This window comes from Sturnus vulgaris, chromosome 15, assembly GCF_052056855.1.
Source record: "Sturnus vulgaris isolate bStuVul1 chromosome 15, bStuVul1.hap1, whole genome shotgun sequence".
Taxonomy (NCBI): domain Eukaryota; kingdom Metazoa; phylum Chordata; class Aves; order Passeriformes; family Sturnidae; genus Sturnus; species Sturnus vulgaris.
This window is the reverse complement of record NC_142257.1, coordinates 1,724,981-1,751,173: the sequence shown is the minus strand read 5'-3', so window position 1 is coordinate 1,751,173 and position 26,193 is coordinate 1,724,981. Positions and strand designations below refer to the sequence as shown.

Below are 26,193 nucleotides of genomic sequence, written 5' to 3'. Positions count from 1 at the left end.
TGCTGGGAGGGGCTCCCGTGGTGCCTGCAGAGACACAAACGTGTGAGCACCAGGAGCCCGGGCTGCAGCTGCAGTTCCAGGGGATGCTGTTGCCATGACAAGCTGCACAAATTTTATCTAGGGAAAAAAAAAAAAAAAAAATCCATTTGGGGATGGGAGGAAGCTGCCAGCGTGGAGGGCACGTGGATCCCATGGGAATTGTGCATGGATGTTCAACTGCACCCACTGAACTTCTGATCCTGCAGGGTTCCACCCCCAGGGTGTCCTGCCCTGCTCCAGCCCCTTCCCGAGCTCTGTGCCCCCCAAATTCCCAGAGCCACATTCCTGTCCCCTTATCCTCCTCCAGCCATCCTGGCAGGGTCCTTCCAGGAAAGGGAAGGTGTCAGTTCTCCCAAAAAACCACAGGATGAGAGGAAACAGCCCCAGGCTGTGCTAGGGGTGCTCTGGGTGGACTCCAGCGGGAATTTCTGCATGGAAAGGGTGGGCGGGGATTGGAACTGCCCAGGGAATGATGAAGGGAACCCTCACCCTCCTCTTTTCCCTGCGGGGTGTCACTGCAGCCCCGTGTGTGAGGATGCTCAGGAGATCCCCATGGTGCTCAGCTGCCAGGGTGGGAACTCTTGGGATCCAGTGGAATTCCTGGGATCCAGTGCAATTGTTGGGATCCACTGGAATTCGTGGGATCCAGTGGAATTCCTGGGATCCAGCAGAATTCTTGGGATCCCGTGGAATTGTTGGGATCCACTGGAATTCCTGGGGTGCAGTGGAACTGTTGGGATCCAGTGGAACTTTTATGATCCAGTGGAATTGTTGGGATCCAGCAGAATTCCTAGGATCCCGTGGAATTCCTGGGATCCAATGGAATTCTTGGGATCCAGTGGAATTCCTGGGACTCAGTGGAACTCCTGGGATCCAGCAGAATTCTTGGGACCCAGTGGAGTTCCTGGGATCCCGTGGAGTTCCTGGGGTGCAGGGTGTTCCCTGGCTCTGCACAGCCCAGGGTGTAGCTGCTCAGGGGCTCTGCTGTGCCTTTGTGCTGTCTGCACTCAGGTCATCAAATCCCCCTGCAGCAAAAGCAACTTTTCCCTTTTTGTCTCGGGCATCTGGGAAAATCCCAGCAGCAGTCAGTGCTTCCAGGCTGATCCCAGATCCCTCATTCAGGACACCCCAGGGTGCTGCTGGAATGGGGCTGGGGGGTTCCTGCAGGGCAGGAGCTGAAAGCTGCCGAGCCCCAGAGGAGTTTTTTGGGTTTTCCCTGGCACATTCCAGCCCTGCCTGTGTGGGAAGTAAACATCCTGCAGGCAGGCACGGGCAGCTGCCTGCAGCCAGGTCAGCATGGGAAGACAATCACGGCTTCCTCCACACTCGTTTGCAGAATTATTTCCACAAACACAGCCAGAAGCGAATTCTGCTGTGCAGGCAGGGCCCTGGATTTTTTTTATTTATTTTGTTTTGTTTTGTTTTCCTTCTATCCTCTTGATTTTTCTCCTTATCTCCTTCCCTCCTTTGTCTCCCCTGGGTGGTTTTGACCTCCCTCCTCTCTCATTTTGCAGCGTGTCCCCGTGTGACCCAACTCCCACCCTGCCACAATGTCCTGCCATGCCCTCGGGATGTTTTGGCACCTATTTGGGCACCTGTGACCAAAACCCAGCCACGCTCAGTGCAGTGCTGCCTGCAGCTCCCAGCTGATGGGTGTTCCCTGCCTGCTGTGATGCCATGGTGGCATGTGCCACTGCAGCTCCCTGGTGCCATCCTCATGGCACCCACAGCTTGTCTGTGGCCTGTGTGCCATGCAGAGTGGCAGCAGCGAGGGGCAAGGGGCCAGTGTGAGCCAGCTGGGGGCAATAATTGCTCCTGATCTAATTAGGGAAGCCCAGGGCTGGATTAGGAGCTGTGACAGTGGAGGGTTTTTAGCTGTAAGGCACAGATGGCTTTGCCTGGGAGCCAGGAGAGGCTGGCATGGACTGGGGGGGTTCTGATCCCACCTGGGATACACTCTGGCAGCTTTGGGAACAGCCCAGTGCCTGCTCTGAGTGAGCTGGGGGGGTCCCCACTGTCCCCAGCCCTCTGTCCCATCCTCGTGGATTCAGTGCCAGCAGTGGAGCTGCTGCAGCCTCAGAAATCCCACAGCACATCCCTGGGACCTGTCCTGAGCCCATCAGGAGTGCTCAGCCCACCCCAGCCTAAAAACATAAATATTAAATAAGGAACCACGGGGTGCTTCTGGATTTTACTGAGGGCGAGCATCAGGAGAGAAAATCTTTTGTCCAAAAGTAAATCTGGCATTTTCTCCCTGATGGAAATGGATTTTATCTGTGGGAGCTCCATGGGAAGCAGAGGCTGAGCACTGAGATGCTGTGCAGGGCTCAGATTCACCACCAGAGCTGAGCATCCCAAATGTTGGTTCCTTCCTTTATTTCAGGCTGATTTTATTTGGCTGATATTTTATTTATATATATATTTATTTTTTATCTTTATTTGGCTGATCCTTTACCTGGGTCCCTCTGTGCTGCTGGCAGCCCCAGTGTCACCTCCTCAGCAGGGCCCTGGGATGGACTGGGTGCTCTCAAATGTCTTTTCCAGCCTCCTTAATTCTGATTCTGTGTCTGGATCAGGCACATTCCCATATACCAGGGCCAAGGCAGCCCCACAGGACACAGGCTGAGGTTTTCCCGTGAAGGACCAGCATCATCTGGCTGCCAGCCCATCCTCCCCTTCCTTCCCAAGGCGTTTTTATGGCTGCAGCCAAGCTCTGGCTGCTGCAGGACAGCAGGCAGGAGCCTTTGGCCTCACTGCTGATGAGAAACCCATATCCCGTGGCCCTGGAGTTCCCACCCTTCCTCCCTGGCCACCCCTGGGACACAGCACAGCTCCTGCCCGGAGGGGAAATCCTCCCCTTCCCCCTTGGAGCCAGCCTGGATCCCTGGAGGATTTGGGGTGCAGGCTCCTGGAGTGTCCCCTCCTTGTCCCCATCTCCTAGCAGAGGTTTTTTTGGTTTTTTTTTAATTTTTTGTTTGTTTGTTTGGTTTTTTTTTTTGTCCCCAGCCCGGCACTCTGTGTCCCATCCCCTGCTTCACCTCGGCCTCTCCCTCTGCCTCCAGTGCTTCCAGCAAAATTCCTTCCTGCCCAGTCACTGCCTCCCCTCAGCCTTGACGCCTCCGGGGCTGCTGTGCTGGCAAGGGCTGGGCTTCCTCTTCCTGAGCCTTTCCGAGCCCCAGAGCCGTGAAATCAGCTTTTCCTGGGCTCTGCCAGCCGTGCCCCCCGGGAATGCCCCCCGGGAATGCCCCCCGGGAATGCCCACCTTTCCTCACCCTCCCTGCTGGAGCTGCATCCCACCACCTGCAGGGGGATGCTGAGAAGAGGATTTCCAGCCTCAGGGACCCTGCAGGGATGGGGTGGGGAGCTGCTCGATGCCAGCCAGCACTGGGAAGCACTGGGAAGAACTGGGAAGATGCTGGAAGGGAGTTCAGCCCCACAGAGGTGTGAAAATTCCTGCCAGCACCATCCGTGCTGCTCCCCCAGCATCTAAGTGATATCCAACATTCCAGGGGCTGGATCCATCCCATAATGACACCCACATCTCCCTGCCCATCCCAGGGCTGGATCCATCCCATGCTGGCACCCCCTTGCTGTAGGTGCCAACTCTCAGTCCCCGCATCACCCCTGGCACCCCCCAAACTCAGTTTCCCATGCTGGCACTGCCTCTCCTTTTTAATTTCAGGGTGAATTGCTTTGTTTTTCCACAGTCTCCTTCACCTGTGGCTCTCTCGGCGTTGTGTAAATATTAATTAGTGGCAGTTTAATTAAGCCAGGCATGCCCATCTTCCTGTGGAGATGCTGTGTCACAAACATGCTGGCAGCAGAGCTGGGTGGGAATTCCCAGTTACCTGTGGATCCAAACCCCACCTGGAACAGCTTTTCCCTGATAGACTTTCCTGGAGGGGCAATGGGTTGGAAGGGGGAAATAGGTGGGGAAAAGGAAAATAGGTGGGAATAGGGAAAATAGGTGGGGAAAAGGGAAAATAGGTGGGAAAAGGGAAAATAGGTGGGGAAAAGGGAAAATAGGTGGGAATAGGGAAATAGGTGGGAATAGGGGAAATAGATGGGAAAAGAGCATCACCTGCTCTGCTCCCAATAAGCAAGGATGGATGGATCTTTAAAAATGCCTCAGGGTGCTCATGGAAAGCTGCTCCTGCTTTGCTCTTGCTCGGGTATGTGGGGTATGGGGATTGTGCCTTGTTATTGTGTTGGTGGTGAGCAGCAAACCCTCCAGGGTAGATGGAAATGATCCCCTGTTATCCTTCCACTCCTGAAGTGCTCCAAGTGTTCCAGAGGTTCAGCATTTCCCCATCCTGCTGCTGCCTGGACAGGAAGAGCAGCAGGAAAACAAACAAGGTCCTTGACCTTCCCCAAACGAAGGAGGGGAATTGCCCAGGGATGCACGGCGGGGAATTGCAGGTTGTGAGCGTGGGGCAGGGTCCCTGTGCCCTCCTGGGGGCACAGAGGTGCTGTGCCCAGCCCTGGGGGTTGTTTGGGGGTTGTCCCCTTGCCCGGGTCACACTCTGGCTGTGCACGGCCACCTCTGCCTGACCCCGGGGCTGCAATCCCTGACCGGAGGTGCCACCTTAATCCGGATCAGGGGGAGATCTGCAGAGTGCCCTGGGGCTCTTCCCTGCCTGGCTGTACCCACAGCCCATCAGGAACCGGCCAGGACACGGGCACAGCCCCACGGGAGCCTGGCCCTGGCTGTGCTCTGCGCTGAGAGTGGAGCACAAACTCGTGAATTGTTGGCCCAAACCAGCTCCGAGGCAAACAGGAGCCAAGTGGGGGCAGATTATGGCATTCCTTGGGCAGCTCCCACCCCCTCTCCGTGCCTGCTGTATCCCAGCCTGCCAGGCCACTAATGCTACTTACATTATTAGGGGATTATTTGGGTGTAATGAGCTTTGCCCCGCTCAGCTGGCCCTGTGCTCGGGGCTCTGGGATGTGTTAATACTTCCTGCACGGGGCCACGAGGCGGGCAGCAGCACAGGCACACAATGCCCCAATGTGTCCCTGACAAAATTCCAGCCTGGCTTGGAGGTTTAGCACAAATCAGGGAGCTGAACGGAGTGGGAGGGTGGTGGTGCCCTGAGCTGGGTCCTGACCCATCCCCAGCAGTGATTGGGTCAGACCCAGCTCTGGAGCAGAGCTAAAAGCATCTTTGCCATCCTCAGCTCCTTTTCCTCTGCCTTCCTCCCATCAGACCAAGCAAGGGCTTGGTGATGTGTTGCTATGGACACCAGGAAGTTTTCCCTGGAGACCAGAAGCCCAGCACTAAGTGATGCCTGCATTCTCACATAGATTATTATTTTTTTGTTTTTTCCCTTTTCTTTATTGAATGATGAACTTCCCGGCTTTCCCCCCCCGCCTCTGTCCTGCTTTGTGGATTTCCATGGCTGTGTCCCAGGGCTTGCCTTCATTCTGGGCCAGGGTGTGAGCAGTGGGTGCGTGGGAGGAAGTTTCAGCTCTGTAACTCTTGCTCTGCTAGAGACCCCTGCAGAGAAAATTCCTGATTTATTCCAGCTTTGGGAAAATCCTGTTGGTCCCCTCAGGCAGCTGCAGAGCTCCTGGGCACCCATTCCCACCAGTAACCACCACAGGAGGTGCTGGATTCCTGTTCCCAGGGCTGGTGTCCCTTGGGTGGGGGTTCCCTGCTCCCTTTCTTTTGTTTGGGTGATTTAGGTCTAGACTAATTAGTCTCTTCTGGGCTAGCTCTAGGCCTGACTCTCATTTTGTCACTCCTCTGCTGGCACTTGGTGTCCTTTAGTGCCTCAGGTACCTCTTGGCTTGCAGGGAGGGGAAGTCCCAGAAATTCTTGGAAGTTCTTGGAAGTCAAGGCTGGATTCTGAGCGTGGGGCACTCAGAGCTTCCCTCGCAGCCCATTCCCAGCAGCTCCAGGAGGTTCAGCCCCTCTGTCTCTGGGCACTTGGCACAGGGAAGGGGATTTGACTGTGACACAGTCTCAATGTCATTTTGACTTCTCTTGTTTGGCTTTTGAAGCTGATAATGGGCTGTTTCTGTTCCCTGTCACTTGATCTGCCCCTGGGTGAGCGAGGAGCCTCTGATGAGTGATCTCCTCTGTCCTGTGCCCCTTCTTCCCTGCTCTGGATGGACTTCACAGGCTGGCTTTCAATCAGCTGCTTCTCTTGTTCCTGGGAATGCAGTTCAGCACCGGGTCAGAAAAGCTCTGGCCCATTGAAATCCTCCTTTTTGCTGCTTGAGTTGCCCAGAGCGTGACTCCCTCTCGGAAATCTTACAGCAAATAAATCCTGCAGTGCTTGGCGTGGTGTCAGCCTGGCTGGAGCTCCTGCACAGCCCAGGCACTCCCAGGTGGGGCAGGGAAAGCTGGAGCTGCTCTGTTTTTTCCACGTGTTTGGGAATTGCCATGAGACAGCAGCAGGATCAGGAGGGTTTTACCCCGGAGCGTGGGGTGAGGCTGCTGGGCATCACCTGTGTGCTGTTCCCAGAGTGGGGGTGAATCCCAGCACTGCCTGCAGCAGGAGAAATTCGGTTTTTGGGCTGCCCTGCTCTCCCCTGCAGCCCCCCCCCAGCTCCTTCCAGAACCTCCCAGTCCAGCAGGAGCCGTGGGGCTGAGGAGGTGACAGTCCCAGCAGGGCCAAGCACTCCATTGCTGCGATGTTTGAAAGCTCCTTGACAAATGACTTCTTCCTCCAGTTCCTAAGCAAACAAGTGGAAAGCTCCAAAAACTCAGCGGTTCCTTCCCGTGCTGCTGGCAGCTCACAGCTCGCTGGGCTGTCCCAGAGAGGCTCGGAAGCCACCAGGGCTGGTCCCTGCAGTGTCCCCTGCGGCTCCTGTGGGGACAGGAGAGCATCTGGGAGCTCTGGGATGGCGCTGTGACCTGAGACCAGGACAGGGTGCCCTGGGGCAGGGAAATCCCAAATCCAGAGAGAGCTGGGCTCCCATCTCAGAGTCACCGTGTGCTGTCCCCTGCCCTGAGTGCTGGCCTGATGTCCCACAGCCACCAGGCTGAGCTCAGTGACACCCAGAAATGTCCCACATCTTAACAGACCCTTCCCCTCTGTTCCTTTTTGCTCTCCCTTCTTTGTGCCAGCAGTTCCCTACCAGCAGAACCCCTACACCCCTGGGAGCAGCTCCTCTGCCATCCAGTGCTACCGCTGTGGGGACACCTGCAAGGGCGAGGTCGTGCGTGTGCAGAGCAACCACTTCCACATCCGCTGCTTCACCTGCCAAGGTAGGAGGAATATCCCCAAAAAGCTGGTGGCCAGCTTGTCCCACAGCCCTGGGGGCGAAGCAGAAGGCTGAGGACAGACCTGCCTGGCTCTCTGAGATGTGGTGACACACCTGGGGTGGCACAGGGCAGGTAGAACCCCTGAGCGATGCCAGAGCCAGTGATGGGGTGTCCAATGTCCCCACCCTGGAGCAGCCTGCAGGTCCCAAACGTGCCCATCTGTGTCTGGGGAGGGGTCAGTGTGTCTTTCAGCTGCTCCCAAAGCAGGAGGAGGAGGAGGAGGGGGAGGAAGCACTGCCAGCCTGGCTGGGAGGCAGCGAGATGGGGAGATGCCCAGAGCAGCTCCTGATAGATGGCACATCGCTGCCACCTGCCCATGGCACGCAGCTGGGACTTGGTGGCCCCCAGGGCTGGCAGGAGTGGAGCAGAGAGGTTGTTTGGATCCTCCTGGAGAGCTGCAGGGCTGTGAAGCTCATGGTGCAGAGCTGCTGCTGCTGCTGAAGGGCTCCTCGGCTCCTTTATTGCAGCAGCTGCTCTCACCCAGCTTCTGCAGGCTGTAAAATTCCCCATTCCATAAAATTCCCAATTCCAGGGCTTTTTAAAGGCCTCTGGTCTTCCAAGCTGTGTAAAGCAAAATCCCCATTCCCCTGGCCAGGGAACAGAGGGTGAGGCTGGAGGTGACACTTCCCTGAGCTGTCCCCACCCGGCTGCAGCCCTGTCCCCCCTGGGATGGGCAGCCCCAGATTTTTGGGAAGGGGGATCTGTCCCGGGATGCCCTCAGGGCTGAGTTGCACCTGCAGGGCTCCGTGCTGAGCATCCTGTCCTTCCCCAGGATCCAGCAGGAGCATCCAGACAAAGCTCAGACAGCTTCAAAGGGCCTGGGAGGCAGCAGGGAGAGCCTGGCAGTGCTCACTGCCCGATTTCCAAGTGAAAGGGAATAAATAATGAGAGGAAATCCTCCTGTCTCACCTTCCCTCTCATCTCCTGCCACCTCTGGCTGGCTCCAGCCCCGTTGTCTGTCCCCAGGAGCTGGCACAGGGGTGAAGCCATGGGATGTGCTGTTCCCACAGCAAACTGGGCACAGAGCAGCCTCATTTTCTCTTGCATTTGCTTCCTGATGCTGTCCCCGAGCTGCCGGGCTGTCCCTCAGGATGTTTGGGAGACCCAAATTCCCCCTGCTGGGTACCCCCAGCTCTGCCAGGGGATGCTGCACAGGACAGGAGCTGCATCTCTGTCCCCATGAGCCCTGCAGCAGCGGGTCCAGCTGTCCCCTGTCCCCCAGGGCTGGCCCTCGGGTGCAGGGACAGGACAGAGGGGGCTGAAGGGCAAAGCAGAGACCAAGGTGGGCTGTGCCAGCAGGTGCTCAGTCACTCTGTTGTCCCCTCTCCACCCTGTCACCTTGCAGGACAGGGGATGGCATCGTGCCCAGGGTCACTCTGTGCCACTCCACTGCCAGCTCTGCTGCTCCCCAGGTCCCTCTGGCTGGAGAAGCCGTGGGAGGAAGATGATGCTGAGGCCAGGGCTGGCCACGTCTGCCTGCATTGCTGTGATGGGCTGTGCACCACCCACACTGCCCACAGCGGGCTGGGCTGGACACCTATGGAAAAACAAGCAGGGAGAGCTCCAAGCCCGGTGTTCCCAGGAGCTGTTCCCATCAGGGCTGGGCTCCGTGCCCAGGGAGTGGGGATGGCTCATGGCAGAGGTGGCAGCTGTGCCACAGGGCAGGGACAAAACCTCTCCATCCCCAGAGCACTCCCAGCTCTTTGTCCTCACCTTCCTGGCACCACGGGAGTGCCAAAGGGAGGGGCTGAGCCCCAGGCGGGTGCAGCAGCCCCGGGAGGGGATGCCCAGCCCGTGCCTGGCATTGTGGGGGTACAGCAGCTCCAGGAGGGGATGCCCAGCCCGTGCCTGGCACTGTGCAGGTACAGCAGCCCCGGGAGGGGGTGCCCAGCCCGTGCCTGGCATTGTGGGGGTGCAGCAGCGCTGCAGTGCCGGGGCAATGGGATTGCTCCTCCCGGCAATGGGATTCCCTTTGGGAATCCCAGTCCCACAGCCCGACACTGACATCTTGTGGTGCCCCAGAGCTCGGCTGGGAAGGGGAACCCTCGGAGATACCTGCGGGAAGGTGGAGAGGTGGCTCAGGGTCCTGCCGTGATGGCTGCGTGTCCTTTCCCCACAGTGTGCGGCTGCGACCTGGCCCAGTCAGGTTTTTTCTTCAAGAACCAGGAGTACATCTGCACCCACGACTACCAGCAGCTCTACGGGACCCGCTGTGACAGCTGTGGGGACTTCATCACCGGAGAGGTCATCTCTGCCCTGGGCAGGACCTACCACCCCAAGTGCTTTGTCTGCAGCACCTGCAGGTGAGTGGGAATTGTCACCACCAAGGCTTGGTGACCCCTTTGGAGAAGCCCTGACCTGGAGCTCCCTGCTGGTCCCGGGAAAGGAGGAGCTCCTGGGCAGCCCTGGGTGGAGGGGGATGAGGAGCTGACCCCTCCCCACCTGTCCTTGGCTGCAGGAAGCCGTTCCCCATCGGAGACAAGGTCACGTTCAGCGGGAAGGACTGCGTCTGCCAAAACTGCTCCCAGTCCCTGCTCAGCACCAAACCCATCAAGATCCACGGGCCCAGCCGTGAGTGATCCTGTGATGGACACAAAGAGAGGGACCCTGTGTCCCTGAGAGGGTGGCAGGACAGGATCTGGGGCCACTGTGCAGCCCTGTGGGTGTCACAGAGGTTTGGGAGGAGGGAGGGGCAGTCCTGAAGGTGCACCCAGGATTGGAGCTCAGAGCTGGTTTGGGGAGCTCCTCTGGGCTGTTTGTGACCTGGGCAGGTGGCACCACCCTGGCAGGAGCTGTCTGAGCTCATGGGGATGGTTTTGGGAGCTCCTCTGGGCTGTTTGTGACCTGGGCAGGTGGCACCACCCTGGCAGGAGCTGTCTGAGCTCGCGGGGAGGTTCTGGAGCTGACTTTGCTCAGAGTCAGCTGCCTTGTGTCCAAGTGCCTGCCCTGGGAATCCTCCTGGCACTTTCACTGCACTGGCGTTCCTTGCTGGGTCTGCAAGCACTGGAAGGGTTTTTCAGCTCATCCCCTTGCCCTGGTGAGCCCCAGGGAACCCCTGGAGCCATGGATAAGCTCTTTTGGGTGGGTTTGGCCTTGCTGTTGACCCCAGGTTGGGAGGTTTTGACCCCAGGTTGCTTCCCTTCCTGCCAGTGCCTAACACAGAGTCCTGCAGAGGGCCAGAGCCAGGACTGGGTGTCACTCCCGGTCCTTGTCACCCCCCCGAGTCACCATGGTGGCACTGCTGGTGGTGGGGTTGGTGCTGCTGGACCCTCTGTGAGCCCCCAGGCTGCCTCTCTGCCCCCAGCCCTCCATGGAGGGGTTGGACTGAGCCAAGGACAGGAATTCCCTCATCTCCCTCCACGGGCTCCCGGAGCTGCCCAGAGCCAGGCTCTGCCTCCCTCCCGCCTTCCTCTCCCTCCCCATCCCCTTCCCGGCGCTCCTCCAGCCCTGCAGCGGGGTCACCTGAGGACACCACGCCTTATTCACGGCAGCTGCAGGCACCAGCGCCTGTCCCTGCCCGCCCTGGTGGCGCTGGCACTGCCACCAGCAGGGTGCCAGGGGAGCTGTGCTGGCTCTGGTGCATTCCATAGGCAAGGCATTCCTAAAAGGAGGATGCCAAGCCTCTCCCTGCAGCCCCAGCCCTACAAACAACCCCAAACCAGCAGGACCTGAATGAGGGAACAGATCCTGCTTTTTTTTTTTTTTCCAGGGTGAAAAAAAGATTTTCAGGAATCTTCCCCCCTTTGGTGGAGCAGGCAGGGATTTGGCACGGAGCAGCGTGGGATGCTCCTGCTTTCCCCATGGCAGGGAGGGGGTTAAAGAAAACCCCTCTCCAGGCAGACCTGGTGGCCAGGGGAGGAGAGGACAAGCAGGAGCCAAGGTCAGGGGTCTGAGGTCCATGTGCTTCCTGCTGCAGCCCTGCTGGAGCCAGGGGAAGCAGGGGAGGAAGGGAGGACAGCACAGCCCTTCCTCTGCCGGACACTGCCCAGCCTTGGGCACCTGCCAGGCCCTCCCACAGCCCAGCACAGCCCAGCCAGGCTGGGAAAGACCTTTGAGATCATCCAGTCCAACCTGTGACCTAACAGCTCTTCATCAACCAAGCCACAGCACCGAGTGCCATGTCCAGGCTTTTTTTTAAAAACACCTCCCTGGGCAGATGATTCCATGGCCCAATCACTCTTCCAGATAAGAATTTATTTTTTTTCCTGATGTCCAACTGGCCTGGCTCAGATTTGTCACCCCGTGCTGTGGCTGAGTGCCAGCTGTACCTCAGAGTTTCCCAGCTTTTCCTCCTGGTTCCTGTGCTGGGGACAAGCGGAGGTGACAGATTTCTGTAAGGAAATGATCCCCACAAGGCTGCCTGGGGAGCGGGGTGTTTGTAACAGCAACATCCCTGGAAATGTCCTGCAGGGCAGGGCTTTGCTTTGGGTGTGAGTGAGGGGAGTGCCAGGTGACACACAGCAGCTGTGGGTGTCCCTGCTGTGTCCCCATCCCCTCCTGTCCCTGCTGTGTCCCCATCCCCTCCTGTCCCTGCCGTGTCCCCCATCCCCTCCTGTCCCTGCCCTGTCCCTGCCGTGTCCCCGCCCTGTCCCCTCCTGTCCCTGCCGTGTCCCACGTCCCCTGCTGTCCCCCCAGACTGTGCCGGCTGCAAGGAGGAGATCAAGCAGGGCCAGTCGCTGCTGGCCCTGGAGAAGCAGTGGCACGTCAGCTGCTTCAAGTGCCAAACGTGCGGGATCATCCTCACGGGCGAGTACATCAGCAAGTGAGTGCCACCGTCCTGCGACATCCCCGGGCTGTCCCCGGAGCTGGGGCTGTGGCCGGGGGCTCACCTGCCACTCGTCCCTTCTGTCCCTGTCCCCAGGGATGGCATCCCCTACTGTGAGTCCGACTACCACGCCCAGTTCGGCATCAAGTGCGAGACCTGTGACCGCTACATCAGCGGCCGTGTCCTGGAGGTGAGTCCTGGGGCTGCCGGCTGGGTGACAGGGACATGCTCTGGGGAGGTGTGGCAGGTGCCACCCTCCATCTCTGGGGGCTGTGGCTCATCCTGCAGCAGCTCTGTCACAGCTTCTCCAGAGGGTGGGGGAAGAACTCCTTGGGTACTGGAGCTTGGGAAAACAGAAACTTGGGTACTGGAGTTTAGGAAAATAAAACCTTGGGTACTGGAGCTTGGGAAAACAGAAACTTGGGTACTGGAATTTAGGAAAATAAAACCTTGGGTACTGGAGCTTGGGAAAACAGAAACTGGGGTACTGGAGTTTGGGAAACAACCCCTTGGATATTGGAGTTTGGGAAAATAAAACCTTGGGTACTGGAGCTTGGGAAAACAGAAACTGGGGTACTGGAGTTCGGGAAACAACGCCTTGGATATTGGAGTTTGGGAAAATAAAACCTTGGGTATTGGAGGTTAATGTAAAGGCTCAGGAGGCACAGAGAAGGAAGCCTGGTGTGAATTTTAGACCCCGTGATGGCACGGAGAGGCAGCAATGCTGGAATTGTGCTCTGTCACTCCTGAGACCTCCCTTTCCACATGGCTGAGCAGGAGGGAAGGGCTCCCACACCCCCTGCCAGCCCCAGGCTGCAGTGACAGAAACCTCATCCCAAAATCAGAGGTGCCAGGGCTCTGCAGGTGGGCTGGGGTGGCAGTGGCTGTGTGAGTCCCCAGCCCGTTTAGAGTTGTCCCAGGACATTTTCAGCCCGTTTAGAGCTGTCCCAGGACGTCCCCAGCCTGTTTGGAGTTGTCCCAGGGTGTTTCCAGCCCGTTTAGAGGGGTCCCAGGATGTTTCCAGCCTGTTTCCTCCCTATTCCTGCCAGCCAGGCTGGCCTGGGAGTTCCAGCCTGCCCAAGGACCATCTCCTGGAGCTGGAACAAATTTCCAGGAGCCTCCCAGCCCCTGTGCCCAGCCTGGGGGGCTGTGTGAGCCTTTCTGCTGACTCCGGGCTCCAGCAGCAATCCCAGCCCTGCTGGGAACACGAGCTCAGCACTGCAGCAGCTGCCCCAGCCCCAGCATGAGCTCACTGGGTCAGCAAATCTGAACAGAGCAGGACAAAGCCCTGACAGCAAATCCTCAAATCCCTGCTGCTGCTGCTCCTCTGGGCAGTGCCAGCCCCCAAGAGCCCCCGTGCCAGGAGAGAGCATCCTCAGGCACCCATGGGTGTGAGCAGGGTGGTGTTACCTGGCTTGGGAGCAGCAGGAGAGGAGCCAGAGGGGGCCTGGGATTCCTGTCATAAAATCATGGGATGGGATGGGTTGGAAGAGACCCCAAAGTTCATCTCATTCCAACCCCCCTGCCCAAATTCCACTGTCCCAGGTTGCTCCAAGCCCCATCCAGCCTGGCCTTGGACACTTCCACTGAGCTCCTCACCCTCCCTGGGATGTGCCTGTGCATCCAGGGGCTTTGATTGTCCTCTCTGTCAGAGTGGGAAATGGAAAGGGCGCCTTTAAATAATTGTAGGCATTAAGGAGCCTCCTGGTGCTATCCTGGCAGCCTCCAGCCATTCCCAACTGCTCCAAGCTGCCCAGCCAGGCTTGGATGATTAATGAGTCTTTAAGGGACCCCAGTGATAATGAGCAGGTCCCTTCCCTCACAGCTCCACCAGCCTTGTACAAGCTGCAATAATGACCAGAATGAAAGGAATGAGGTTTGTGCATGGTTTGGAGGAGTTCTGGGTGGCTTTTGGAGAAGGTGTGTGATGAAATGGAGGTTGGGAATGGGCTGGGACATTGCTGGGGGAGCAGCCAGCCTCCCTCCACATGGAATGGTTTGGGTTGGCACAGGGCTGTCCCCTCCCTGCACTGTAAGGAAAGGAAGAGGGCTCCAAACTCTCCAAACTCATCCTCTGCCTGTCCTAAAACCTTTTAATTTTTGGGCATAAACTGGAGGGACTGGCTGCCATCTGCACCCCAAGGACATTAAATCCAGGTGGATTTTAAGGGCAGCCCAGGTTCTCAGTTATCCTTGCAGCAAATTTCCCTGTTGATCCTCTTGTTTCCAGCCCCCTCCATCATAACCCTCCTCTTTATAAGCAAAAGCCTCATCTTCCCTCTGCCACCTTCAATTATTCTCCCTCTTCTCCTGGTTTATCACGGGAGTATAAAGTCCTTTAGGGTTGAGATTCCTCCTGCCCTGAGCTGGCTCCCAGCCCATAATTGAAATGCTAACAGACACTTGGAGGGGGAGCAAGCTCCCAAATTCAGCTGTTAGCCCTGTCCAAAGAGCTGAAGGAGCAGCCCAGCTCCCTCTCAGCTGGGGCAGAGCCTGTCCCTAGCACTGAAATTGAAGCAGAGAAAGAGGAAGAGGAGAGGAACTGGAGTGATGGGGAGGTTTTTGGGGTCCTCCTTCTCTGTGCTGTGGCATCTGGGGCCAAATTTGCTGTTTCTCTTCAAATCTGTGGAGAAGGAGCTGGTGCAAAGCCTGGCTGCAGAGGGTCCTGGCCATCCCCAGAGTGTCAGCTTTGTGGGGACACTGTCCCTGAAGGTTTGGGACCTCCTGGCTCTGCTGGGTGTTGAACATTTTGAGGAGAGCAGAAGGTTTCTCGCAGCCCAGCAGGTTGAAAGCAGGGATGAACACTCTCTGGTTCTCTCCATGGGATGTGGAGGTGTCCAAGGCCACCCCAGACAGTTTGTTCACGTTGTCACTGCCAGCAGGGAGGGCTGGAGGGGTCACTGAGGGACAGGGGCGGGTCGGGGTGTGCTGCCCTGCTCAGGGGCTCCTCTCTGCTCCCCCGTGCAGGCAGGAGGGAAGCACTACCACCCCACCTGTGCCAGATGTGTGCGCTGCCACCAGATGTTCACAGAGGGAGAGGAGATGTACCTGACAGGTAGGGCTGTGACCAGCATGGCTGGGGGGATTTGGGGTTTGGGTCCTTATGGCATTTGGAAGGGTTTCTCTGTGCAGCAGTGCCAGAAATCCCCCCTGTTCACTGCTCTGCGACTCCTGTGTGCAAAAATCACTGCTCTGCACGAAACCTTCCCTGCACAGCTGGCAAAGCCCAACCTCTGCTCACTGCAGCCCAAAGGGTGGAGGTGTTGTGGTGCCCCAAGCTCAGTGTCACCCCAGTTTAACCAGCAGGAGCAGCTTGAGCCGCCCCAAATCCACCTGAATTTGCTGTCCCAGCTGAGGTTTGACCCCTGCCCACTGGAGCTGTCCCGTCCCTTACCACAGACTGTCCCCACGTTCCTGTGGCACTGCTGGAGGTGGCAGGGACACAGCAGGGGGACCGGGCTGACCCCTGGCAGGGGGGGTGACCGTGTGTAGGGCTGACACTGTCCCTCTGCTGCCTTGCAGGCTCTGAGGTGTGGCACCCCATCTGCAAGCAGGCAGCCAGAGCAGAGAAGAAGCTGAAGGTAGGCAGAGGGTGAGGGGCACCTCGAGGGGTGGCACCTCCCAGGTGCCATTGTCCTCCAGTCCCTGCTGGACTTGAACTGTTCTGGCAGTGCCCAAACCTGCAGTGGCATCCTGAGCCTGCCCAGGATGATGGGTGGAAGTGAAATTCAGCCCCCAAACCAACAATTTGGGGTCACTCCATGCCGTGCTCTCACCTGCCCTCCCCGTTTGTGCCTCCACAGCACAGGAGGACGTCAGAAACCTCCATCTCCCCCCCTGGCTCCAGCATTGGCTCCCCAAACCGTGTCATCTGCGTAAGTCCAGCCCTGCCCCTCGCCCAGGGCCCCAGGGATGGGAACAGCAGCTCCCAGAGCTGCTCTTCAGCGGGACAAGCCCAAAATTTGGGGACAGCACGGACAAATCCCCAGCGGTGCCGTGGCACAGCTCAGAGGGGCACAGTGCTGCCCTCCCAGCTCCTCCACCTCCCTCTGCTGCCTCTCACCTGTGCTCTCACCTGTCCCTGCTGCTGGGGTGGCAGTGGGCTCTGTCTGCCCTGTGCTGGCTCCACGCTGTGCGCTCCAGCCTCCCTTCCCTTCTCTCCTCCTCTTCCTTTCCGTCTCTCTGTCTCTGTCTCTCCCTCTCCCTAGGCTAAAGTGGATAATGAGATCCTTAATTACAAAGACCTGGCAGCTCTTCCCAAGATTAAAGCCATCTATGAAGTGCAGCGTCCTGACCTCATTTCCTACGAGCCCTATCACAGATACACGTCGGATGAGACGCTGGAGAGATATAGCTATGGGGAGGTACTGAGACTGCAGAAACGCTGCTGGGAGGAGCAGAATGGGCCCCAGGCTCGGGGAGAGCCTTGTGGGGGTCTGTTCATGCCAGTGGGAACAGTGCAGGGAGGCAGGAGTGGGGCAGGAGCTCTCCCAGAGGTTTGGGGAGGGTTTGTGATGGAGGTAAAGTGGTGATGCTGTAGAGTCAGAAAGGTACCAGTGACCTCAGGACATGTGCAGGGACAGACAGTGCTGTGTGAGAGGAGTGATGGGCAGGGAGTTCATCCCTCACAGCCCTGAGCCTGGCCCCTGGCAGATAATCCTGCAGCCCAGCCAGCACAGCACCTCTGGAGCACCTCTGGAGCAGGGGTCCCCTGTTGGCTGCTGGCCCTGCAGCCAGGGAAGGGGCTGGGGCAGTGCTGAGGGGATGCTCAGGCACAGAACTGTCCTGCCTGCCCAGCTGGGGCTGCTGGATGAGTTCAGGGAGCCCATGGGAGAAGAGCAGCTCACACAGGTGGGGCACCTGAACTGGTGCTGGAACAAGATTTGGGAGCAGCATCTCTTCCATCCCCAAGGTTTTGTCACAAGCCTGGTGTCCTGCAGCCCACCCAGGATGGTGCAGGCAGCGTGACCATGACCCCCTGTGCCTCCCCCTGTGCACAGAGGTGTCTGAGAGGTGACAGCTGCTGATCCCTCCTGCCAGTTCCTCTCCTGCCCAGTGTGCTGCCCAGTTCAGCTCTGGCTGTACACCAGTGTCCCTCACTGCCCAGTAACTCAGAGCTGCTGTGGACCCCCAGTCTGTCACTGCTCTCTTAACCATGTGCTGTCTCTCTCTCTCTCTCTTTTTTCCTCCTCACTTTTCCTCCTGCTGCCTCCAGTCCCTGGGGACCCTCTCCCCATACTCACAGGTAATGCCCCTGTGGGCACTGCGTTTGTCACCTGCTGCTGTCACGGGATGTCCCTCTGCCCAGAGGCTCTGCTGATTGTCCCCTGGGCTGTTGGCTGCCCCAGGGTGTGGGGAGATGGGGGGGTGGGACTGTCCTGTCCTTCAGGCTCCGAAGAGAGCAGAATGTCCCCAGGGTGCAGCCTCTGCCCCATGGAGGGAGACACAATAACTGGGAACAAGTTCAGGGGAAAGGGACAAACTCCAGGCACAAAACCTCTGTCACCTGGTCCCAAAACTTGGCCTTTGCTGCCTGTGCCTTGGCAGGGGGGAGGCAGGGCAGGCTGGGGACACCTCCAGCCCCAGAGGACACAGCCACTGCCCAGTGTCACACACAGAGCTGCCCCAGGCAGGGGACCCCCATCCGTGGGACACCTCCTGCCAGCTCTAACCCCGCTCTCTCCGCACCTTTCCTGCCCCCAGGACATCTACGAGAGCTTTGACACGCGGCAGAGACGAGCCTCCAGCCCTGGCTACATCGACTCCCCCACCTACAGCCGCCAGGGCATGTCCCCCACCATCCCCAGGTCCCCCCACCATTTCTACCGCTCAGGTGAGGAGTTCGGCAGCAACCCAGGCTGAGCTGAGCTCACAGCACCAAGCGGAGAGAGGATCACAAAAATATCTCTGGCATTTCTGTGGTTTCTCACCTGGCAAGCAGCAGGAGGCCCGGGGTGGCCCGTGGTGGGAGCAGTGCCCACCTCTGCACATCCTCTGCTTCTCCAAACTCCTGCGAGGAGAATTTGGGGCTCAGGCACGAGCTGAGGCTCGTGGAGGATGGGGTGGGAGTCAGGTGAGCTCCAGCTCTGGTGAAAACCCCTCGGCTGCGTTGGTGGCTCTGGGAGGGCTGTGCAGGAGCCTGCTTGTGCCCAGGGAGCTCCTTGCACATGCACGCACGCCTGGAGCATGGCAGAGTGCGCCTGGGCCGTGCCTGCTGTGCTCTGGAGCTGTGGAGGAAGGACAGGAGCACTCTGAGGTCACCCAGAGCCCCTCTGCCCTGCCGAGGGCTCGTCACCTCCTGCCTCTGCAGCACGCTCGGCTTTCCTGGCAGCGTTGGGGCAGCGCTGCCCCGGGCCGGGCACGCACCGGGATTTCCTCCCGCATCCCGGGAAATCTCCAATCTCCCCATTCTCCATCACTGCCACTCCTGGACCGCATCCCGGCGCACATCCCCCGCCACACCGGCTCAGCGCTGCTGTTCTAACACCGCTGCATTTAACACCCATTTTCTTGTGCCTCTTGTTCTCTCTCTCACGGGTCACTCACGGCTGCTTCTGCTCGGCCCCGCGTAGGCACCGAGAGCGGGCGCAGCTCGCCCTACTATAGCCAGTTAGATGTGAGGTCCTCCACTCCAACCTCATACCAAGCGCCCAAGCATTTCCACATCCCAGGTAGGCTCCGGAGCGCCCCGCAGCCCCGGGGAGCGCCGTGTCCGTGGCATGCCCGCATGTTGTCCCCGCTGTGTCGCATGCCTAGCTCCGCCGCCTGCCTAGAGCCAGCTGGCAGCAGGATCTACCCCTGGTAGAGGCCATCCATAAACAGGACCTACGGCTCGAACCTTCCTCTTTTCTCCTCCTCCCCTGTCACCACGCGGAGGTCTCAGAGCTGCCCGGAGTCTGCTTGATCCTTGCAACATCCCTGTCCTTCCTCTTCCCTGCCCTCCCTCCACTCCCCACACGAAGATGAGTGTCCTGGTGAGAGCCTGTCCCCCATCCCCTGCCTTGTCCCCAGGGTCACCAAGCCGGAGCGTGTCTGCCAGAGGCGTTTCCACAGCCATCCTACAGATGACTATTTTATACTCCCCCTAGGGCCCGCCGCTCCCTCCCCCCAGTGTCTTCTGGGCTTGCCAGATGCCTGCTCCCCTTCTGCAGGGATTGCAGGGGGCCACCAGGTAAGGGCCACCAAGCCGCTCCCGGCCACGCAGAGCCCACGGGGACGGGGACAAGAGCGGGCAGGAAGGGAGAGAGCGGGTTGGGAAGCAGGCAGAGCTGCCCAGCACCCCTCAGCGGGGTCAGAACCCCCCTCCCTCCGCACCATCCACTCAGCTGTTGGCATCTCCCCGTGCCCCAAAAGCGTGGCATCCTCCCTGATGCCCTGAGGACAGCCAGAGGCTCCCCCCAGCTCCTCTCCCATCCCATCCCTGCCCTCCCACTGCCAGTTTATGGATGGCCCCGTCCCTGCTCCAGCTCCAGGCTCCATCCAGCTCGCTTTCCCTCCCGACTCGCTCTTTTCTCTCTGTCTCTGCTGCGGAAAGAGGCTTTGGCTGATGCTGGCTCGCCCCAGGTAGCTCGCAGGCGGTTCTTGCAGGTGCTGGCACCCCGAGAACGCGCCCCGGGTGCCTCGCTGCCGGCTGGCAGGGCTGTGCCCCCCTGTGCCCGGGTGCATGCTGTGGCTGGGCGCTCACTGCATGTCCTGTCACACCGTGCTCCCTGTGCCCGGAGCCCTCCCGGGCCACTCGTGGGCTCGGGGACCGGTGTGTGATGGAAATGTGGCGTGGGGGGTGGCGGCTCCTGCAGGACCCGTGTCCTGTGCGCTCCCAGCACGCCCGCACTGATCTCCCTTTCCCCTTTCTTCCTTCCCTTTCTCTTCTCCCACCAGCTGCTGGCGAGAGTAACATCTACAGGAAGCCTCCCATCTACAAACGCCACGGTACGGTCTGGCTGCTGTGTCCCTGTCCCCGTGTCACCCCGGGGAGGGGTCTGGGTGGGAGATGGGGCAGGCAGGCATCAAGGTTTGGGTGCTGGGCTTTGGTGGGATGCTCCAGGGCAGCAGGGTGGGTTCAGTAGGGGACAGGCGTGATTTTAGACCGTGTCCCTGTCGTGAGGGATGGAGCAAAGGCTGGCAGTGACACCAAGGACAGGTGTGGGAGGGGCAGCAGGGTCTTGGTGGGGTGGCAGAGGGGGTAAAGGAGTCAGAGCAGCCTCAGAAAAGGGATGAAAAATCACAATTTGCAGTTTCACATGCAAAAAAAAAAGATGGAGAAAAATCACAGCCCATCCAGCATGAAACAGACCTGGGGGTGTGGCAGCTTGGGGAGGGTGTTTGGTGACCCTTGGTATTTGGTGGCCCTCGGTGTTTGGTGGCTCTCAGTGGGGCTGGCTTGCACTGTCCCCGCTTGCTGCTGCTCAGGGAGGGCCAGCAGCTCCCCCAGGGCAGTAACTGTGTCTCCTCTCTCTCCCCGGGCTCTCCCCTCCCTCCTGCCCAATCCCTGCTGGCTGCTCCTGCTGCTGTAAGTACCTGCTGGGTCCCCTGTTCCTGCTGCTGGTGGGATGGCTCTGCCACCTCCTGTCCCTGCTGCTCCTGCCCCTGTGACTCTCGTGGCCCCTGGTGCAGCAGAACTCTCCCCTGGGCTCCCCCGGGTGCTGTTGAGGCTCTGTCCCCAGCCTGAGCACTCTGTGTGTCCCTGCCAGAGCCCCTCTGCTGCCACCTTTCCCTGGCAGAACCCCGAGAGCCCCATCCCTGCTGGGTCTGAGCCTTCCTCCATCCCCTCTGTGGCGCTGGTGGCACCTCAGCCACATCAGTGACATCCCCTGCTTGTCACTGTCCCTGTCCCAGACACAAATCCCTGGCACTCCCTGGGGAGGGAAGAGGATTTGCCCTCATTTGGGGTGGATCTCTGCACATGCTCACCTTGGCTCTGCCCTCTCCTTTTGCAGACAATCCCTCTGCAGCCACGAAAAGCAAAACCAGCGAGGACATCTCTCAGTCGTCCAAGTACAGCCCTGCCTACTCCCCAGATCCCTACTACCACTCTGAGTCAGAATATTGGTCCTTCCAAGGCTCACCCAAAGGTAACAAATTCCCCTCGGGCTGGGAGAAAGGGAAACTCATTCCTGCCTCCACATTTTCTGGGAGGAAAAAAAAACCCATTTTGAGTTGGGTCTGGACACAAAAGCGGGGTTGGGCTGAGATACCTGCCGAGGTGATGCCAAAACTCGAGGAGTCTCAATTGTCCCCATGCAGCTGGGGACTGTCCCCTCCCTGCCTGTCCCCATTTGACCCCTGTCGTGTCTCCTTGCAGCTCCCCGGGCCCGCAGGTTCTCCTCAGGTGGCGAGGAGGATGGCTACGACCGGGGCATGCACAAGGTGAGTGCCAGCCCAGCTGGGCACAGAGCCAGCACCAAACTGGTCCCACTTGGCTCTGGGGAGAAGGTTCAGCCCAGCTCTGCCACTCGAGGAGGTGCCACCACCCTCCCTGCTGCCCTCTGCCATCTCCTGGCCAGGAGGGGACAGATATATATATAACATATAACCAATATATATCTATATATAATATATATCCAATATATATTTAAAGGAAACTTTGGCTTGAATTAAATCTTACAGTTCAAATGATGGTCCTAGAAGTGGTCCTGATTTGTGTTCATGAAGCATTTCCATGATAATTTGAGAAATGTAAGCTAGAAAATTATCACGATTTGGTTTGAGAGAAAGCTAAAATACTGGTAAGAAATTTGTGAGGCATAAATCTTTAAAGAAATTCAAAACTTCTTAATTCATAATGAGAGCATTACAAAGGAGGGGGAGAGCATCCCCTTGCCCAGACACCTCATCCTCAGGTGCTGGGACTCACCTCAGGACATTCAGATGAATTCTAGAGCTCAGAGGAAGAGAATGAGAAGACTTTTTTGGAAAGGCTAAACTCCATACATCATTGTGCATCCCTTCACACCAAAGGAGGCTTCCTCATTAAATTCTTCCAGTGCCAGGGGTGTTACTGTGGCTTACTAAGGGGTAAGACTTGTGTGAGAGTTTGCATATGAACCCCTTCACTAGAGCAAGTGAAATGGTGAATTTGAAACGGTCAGAAAAAATTCTTAGCAAAGCAAAGCCACAGGACATTACTTTGTTTGGGAAAATTTAAAGACATGTGATCTCAGGGTGCAAGGAGCCTGAATTTTTCTTAGGAAAGGGACAGAGGTCTAAAAGCTTCTGTTACAAATACAACAGCAGATGAGACTGAGCCTCAGAGCATCAGGAGATGCCAAACCCATGCCAGGGGATGCTGTGCCCTTCCCTGGTGTGCCAGAGAGGGCTGGGCAGGCAAGGGAAGAGTGCAAGGTGGCTTTTCCCCCCCTGGCAGATCCAGACTGGCATCGGGAGGCTGATCCTGAGGGAGGAGATGAAGGCTCGGTCCAACTCCTACGCAGACCCCTGGACACCCCCTCGCAGCTCGGCCAGCAGCAGAGAGGCCCTGCACACCCTGGGCTACGAGGGCTCCCTCAATGGCTGTAAGGCTGTCCCTGCCTGTCCCTCTGTGCCACCCCAGCCCCTCGGGAGGTCTGCGGGGTGGAGAGGGAAGAATGGGATGTGGAAAGGAGCTGGGATCTCCCATGGAGGGTGTTTTCCTCTCGGGAGGGCTCCGTCCATTCCCTGTGCCCCAGCTGGGATTGGGGCATTGCCCAGGGGTGTGTGGGCAGCCTGGAAATGCCTCATGGAATGGCTGAAGGATGAGCCTGGGGTTGCTGTGACCTGCTGTGGGCTGGCACCTGCTGGCACTGCTTGCACTGCTCCTCTGCAGAGCCCCCAGGGCACCCAGCCCTGCCCTCGGGCACACGGCAGGACTGGGGGGGCACCTCAGAGCCTGGCAGCACAGACATGGACAGCACCTGTCCATTCCATGCCCCCCATGGCACATCTGCCCTCACGGAGCTGTGTGGGGATGCTCAGGGAGCCCCTCAGCCCTGCGGGCTCCCCAGGGAGGATGTGTGGGGCAGGGAATGGGCAGTTGTGCATGGCATGGGGTGCTTGGCCCTCCCTGACTGCTCTGCTCTCCTTGCAGCTCCCCGAACCCACTACCTGGCTGACAGCGGTGAGTGCCTGACCTGAGCCCTCCCCAGCTGCTCCAGGGTTCAGAAGCTGAGCTGGAGGAGGTGCTGGGACCTGGGAGGGGAGAAGGGAAGCAAAGAAGGAGCCCTTGAAAGCCTGGGTTAGGGTAGAAGAGAGAAGCAGGGCAGAGAGGGTGAGGTGGGGAAGCTGAGAGGGGAGAATGTGTTGCTCTGAAGGGTGAGGTGGGAGGGCTGCCCCAGGAAAGGGATTTTGGGGAGAGGAATATCAGCACGGGAGGAAGCCAGGCTGGAAATGAGCTGGAGCTGGAAGGAGACAGAGCTGGGAGCACAGAGGCAGAGGCTCTGTCCTGGCGTGTGAAGCTCATTCCTGCTTTTTCCCTGATGCCCCTTGGTGGCTTCCTTGCAGATCCCCTCATTTCGAAGTCGGCCTCCCTTCCTGCCTACAGGAGGAACGGGCTGCACAGGGTAAGTGCATTCCCCATCCTCCCAGGCATTCCTTACTCTCCCAAGCTCCTCCAAGCCCCCCCAGTGCTCCCTTTCCATGACTGGGATGTCACCAGCATCCCTTCTGTCACTTCTGCCCTGTGCCAATCCAAAACGGGCCTTACTGGGCTCCAAAGTGCCCTGTCCAGGCAGTGTCTGCCCTGAAACTCCCACAGGACAATTTCCAGAGGGATGCTGGTGTTGCTTTTCAGCAGAAGAGCTTTGCTTTGTATCCTGGGCTCAGGATTTGTTGGGATCAGGAGCTCTGCTCCTGCCTCCGTGTCACCTGTCCGTCCCTCTGTCCCACCCAGCACAGCCCCAGCCCCTCGGGAGGGAGATCTGCAGGGTGGAGAGGGGAGAATGGGATGAGGGAAGGGCTGATGAGAGGTGCTGGGCATGGGGAGGACACAGTTCTCAAGCTGGGTCAAGGGAAAATTAGGTTGGATATTAGGAAAAAGTTTTTCACTGACAGAGTGATAAAGTTCTGGGATGTTCTGCCCGGGGAGGTGGTGGAGTCACCATCCCTGGGTATGTTTAAAAAAAGCCTGGATGTGGCACTGGGTGCCATGGGCTGGGTGAGGTGTTAGGGCTGGCTTGGACTCGATGATCTTGATAATCATTCTGTGAATTCTGATCTTGATAATCCTTCTGTGAATTGCGTGAATTCTGTGACCTGGGCTTGTCACTTCACCTCCTGTGCCTCGGTTTCCATGCTGGTGGGTGGGGACCTTGGTGAAACCCCCTGGGGACGTGAGAAAAGCCACTCCGGAGTGTCCGGAGGAGCCTCCCTCTCACCATCCCTCTGTCCATCCCTCCCGCAGCCTCCCAGCGCTGAGCTCTTCCACTACGACAGCACGAACGCCGTCAACTGGGGGATGCGAGGTACGGGGGACACAGGGCTGGGGACCCCCGGGAGATGCTGTGGGGCTGCCAACCCCCCCAAAGGCTGCTCTGGGCAGCGGAGGAGGGGGCTGCAGGGAGAAAGGGGGGACACGGGTGAGGTCCCTGCAGCCTCCAGGGGAGGGTGGTGGCAGCAGAGTGGCTCAAATCTCGCTTTTTTCTCTCCCCACAGAGTACAAGGTAAGACCCTTCTGCTGCAAGGAGTGGCCACCAGGCAGAGCTGGGAGTCCCAGGGATGTGTCCATGTGGGCCCAGGCTGTTCAGAGGGAAGTTTTGCCCTCTGCCTTTATTTCCCCTCCATCCTCGAGCTGACTGAGCCCACGATTGTGGGTTCAGAGCAGAATCCCTCCCCTCCTGCCAAGTCCCAGGTGCTTGGCTGAGCAGAATTGTCCCCTGGGTGAGGAACAGAGCAGGGGGTTTGTGCTGGTGGTTGGTGAGATGCTCCTGCCTCTGCTCTGGGCAGCAGGGTGGGTTCAGCGGGAGACAGGCGTGACTTTGGACCGTGTCCCTGTTGTGAGGAATGGGGCAAAGGCTGGCAGTGACACCAGGGACAGCTGTGGGAGGAGCAGCAGGGCCTTGGTGGGGTGGCAGAGGGGGTAAAGGAGTCAGAGCAGCCTCAGAAAAGGGTTGAAAAAAGCAATTTGCAGTTTCACATGCAGCCCCGGAGAAAAATCGTGCTCACTCTCATGCCTGGGTCATTGCTGGTTTTGCAGAGTGAGCAGGTTATTCCAGAGCCACCACGGAGATCCAGGGTGGATCAGAGTCACCCTGAGAGCAATTCCCAGCTCTCCTTGTCCCATCCAGTCAGCTGTGCCACCCAAACCCTGTTGAATCCAGCAGGATTCTGTCCATTTTACATATATACTGTCCATTGTACCTATATACTGTCCACTGTCCATGCTTGCCCTCATTCCCAAGTGTGCCCCAAGTGTCTCGTGGCTGCCCCACGGTGTCCCTGTCCCTGTGCAGATTTACCCCTACGAGCTGCTGCTGGTGAAGACGAGGGGGAGGAACCAGCTGCCCAAAGACGTGGACAGGACTCGGTTAGAGGTGAGAGGAGCGTTTTTCACTGGGGACAATCCGGGCACAGAGGGACCCGACCCCAGGGGTGGCCCTGGCACGTAGTTTGGCTGGTGGCCATGTGAGGAGCATCTCCACATCTCGTCAGGAGCACACTGAGGAGTGTCAGGGCTCTGTCACAGTGCTCCTGCTGCTCCCCTGGCCGGGCAGAGCTGTCCCCTGTGCCTTTGGCAGGGGCAGGAGGGAGGCAGGTCCTGTCCCTATCCCGAGGGAAAAGGGTTGACACAGCTTGTGTCACCCCAATGTCCCAGCGGGCAGGGAATGCCCTCAAACCCCCCCTGCTTGGTCCTGGAAGGTGCCCAGCTCTCCCAGCCTCCCGTTTGTCCCCAGAGACACCTGTCCCAGGAGGAATTCTACCAGATCTTCGGGATGACCATCGCCGAGTTCGACCGCCTGGCGCTGTGGAAGAGGAACGAGCTGAAGAAGCAGGCCCGGCTGTTTTAAATGCAGTGCACTATAAATATATACATACCTATAAATATATACATAGAGAGATCTCTATATGGCAGCTCTGTATGATTCTCGGGGCTGTGCAGGGCACAGGGGCCCTCTCTGCCCCCCTGAGAGTGAATTGGAGTCTTGCA

The 26,193-nt window shown here is 58.5% G+C and overlaps 1 protein-coding gene across 2 annotated transcripts in view; it reads left to right on the top strand.

Annotated features, from left to right (window-relative positions):
• The window catches only part of ABLIM3 (actin binding LIM protein family member 3), a 43,905-nt gene extending 17,712 nt beyond the window's left edge, over positions 1–26,193 (top strand). Inside the window, exons 2-23 of one of the 2 annotated variants that reach the window (XM_088173491.1) lie at positions 7,118–7,255; positions 9,432–9,615; positions 9,771–9,883; positions 11,948–12,074; positions 12,174–12,267; positions 15,045–15,132; positions 15,600–15,658; positions 15,881–15,952; positions 16,286–16,441; positions 17,293–17,322; positions 17,781–17,910; positions 18,650–18,748; positions 19,956–20,006; positions 21,029–21,148; positions 21,379–21,443; positions 22,441–22,588; positions 23,140–23,169; positions 23,553–23,611; positions 24,451–24,511; positions 24,702–24,709; positions 25,499–25,579; positions 25,940–26,193. In XM_088173491.1, coding sequence (XP_088029617.1) covers positions 7,118–7,255; positions 9,432–9,615; positions 9,771–9,883; positions 11,948–12,074; positions 12,174–12,267; positions 15,045–15,132; positions 15,600–15,658; positions 15,881–15,952; positions 16,286–16,441; positions 17,293–17,322; positions 17,781–17,910; positions 18,650–18,748; positions 19,956–20,006; positions 21,029–21,148; positions 21,379–21,443; positions 22,441–22,588; positions 23,140–23,169; positions 23,553–23,611; positions 24,451–24,511; positions 24,702–24,709; positions 25,499–25,579; positions 25,940–26,053 — 2,027 coding nt within the window. In that variant the 3' untranslated portion in view covers positions 26,054–26,193. Of the gene's footprint in view, positions 1–7,117; positions 7,256–9,431; positions 9,616–9,770; positions 9,884–11,947; positions 12,075–12,173; positions 12,268–15,044; positions 15,133–15,599; positions 15,659–15,880; positions 15,953–16,285; positions 16,442–17,292; positions 17,323–17,780; positions 17,911–18,649; positions 18,749–19,955; positions 20,007–21,028; positions 21,149–21,378; positions 21,444–22,440; positions 22,589–23,139; positions 23,170–23,552; positions 23,612–24,450; positions 24,512–24,701; positions 24,977–25,498; positions 25,580–25,939 lie in introns of those variants that run through there. The other variant, XM_088173490.1, reaches the window with a different exon arrangement.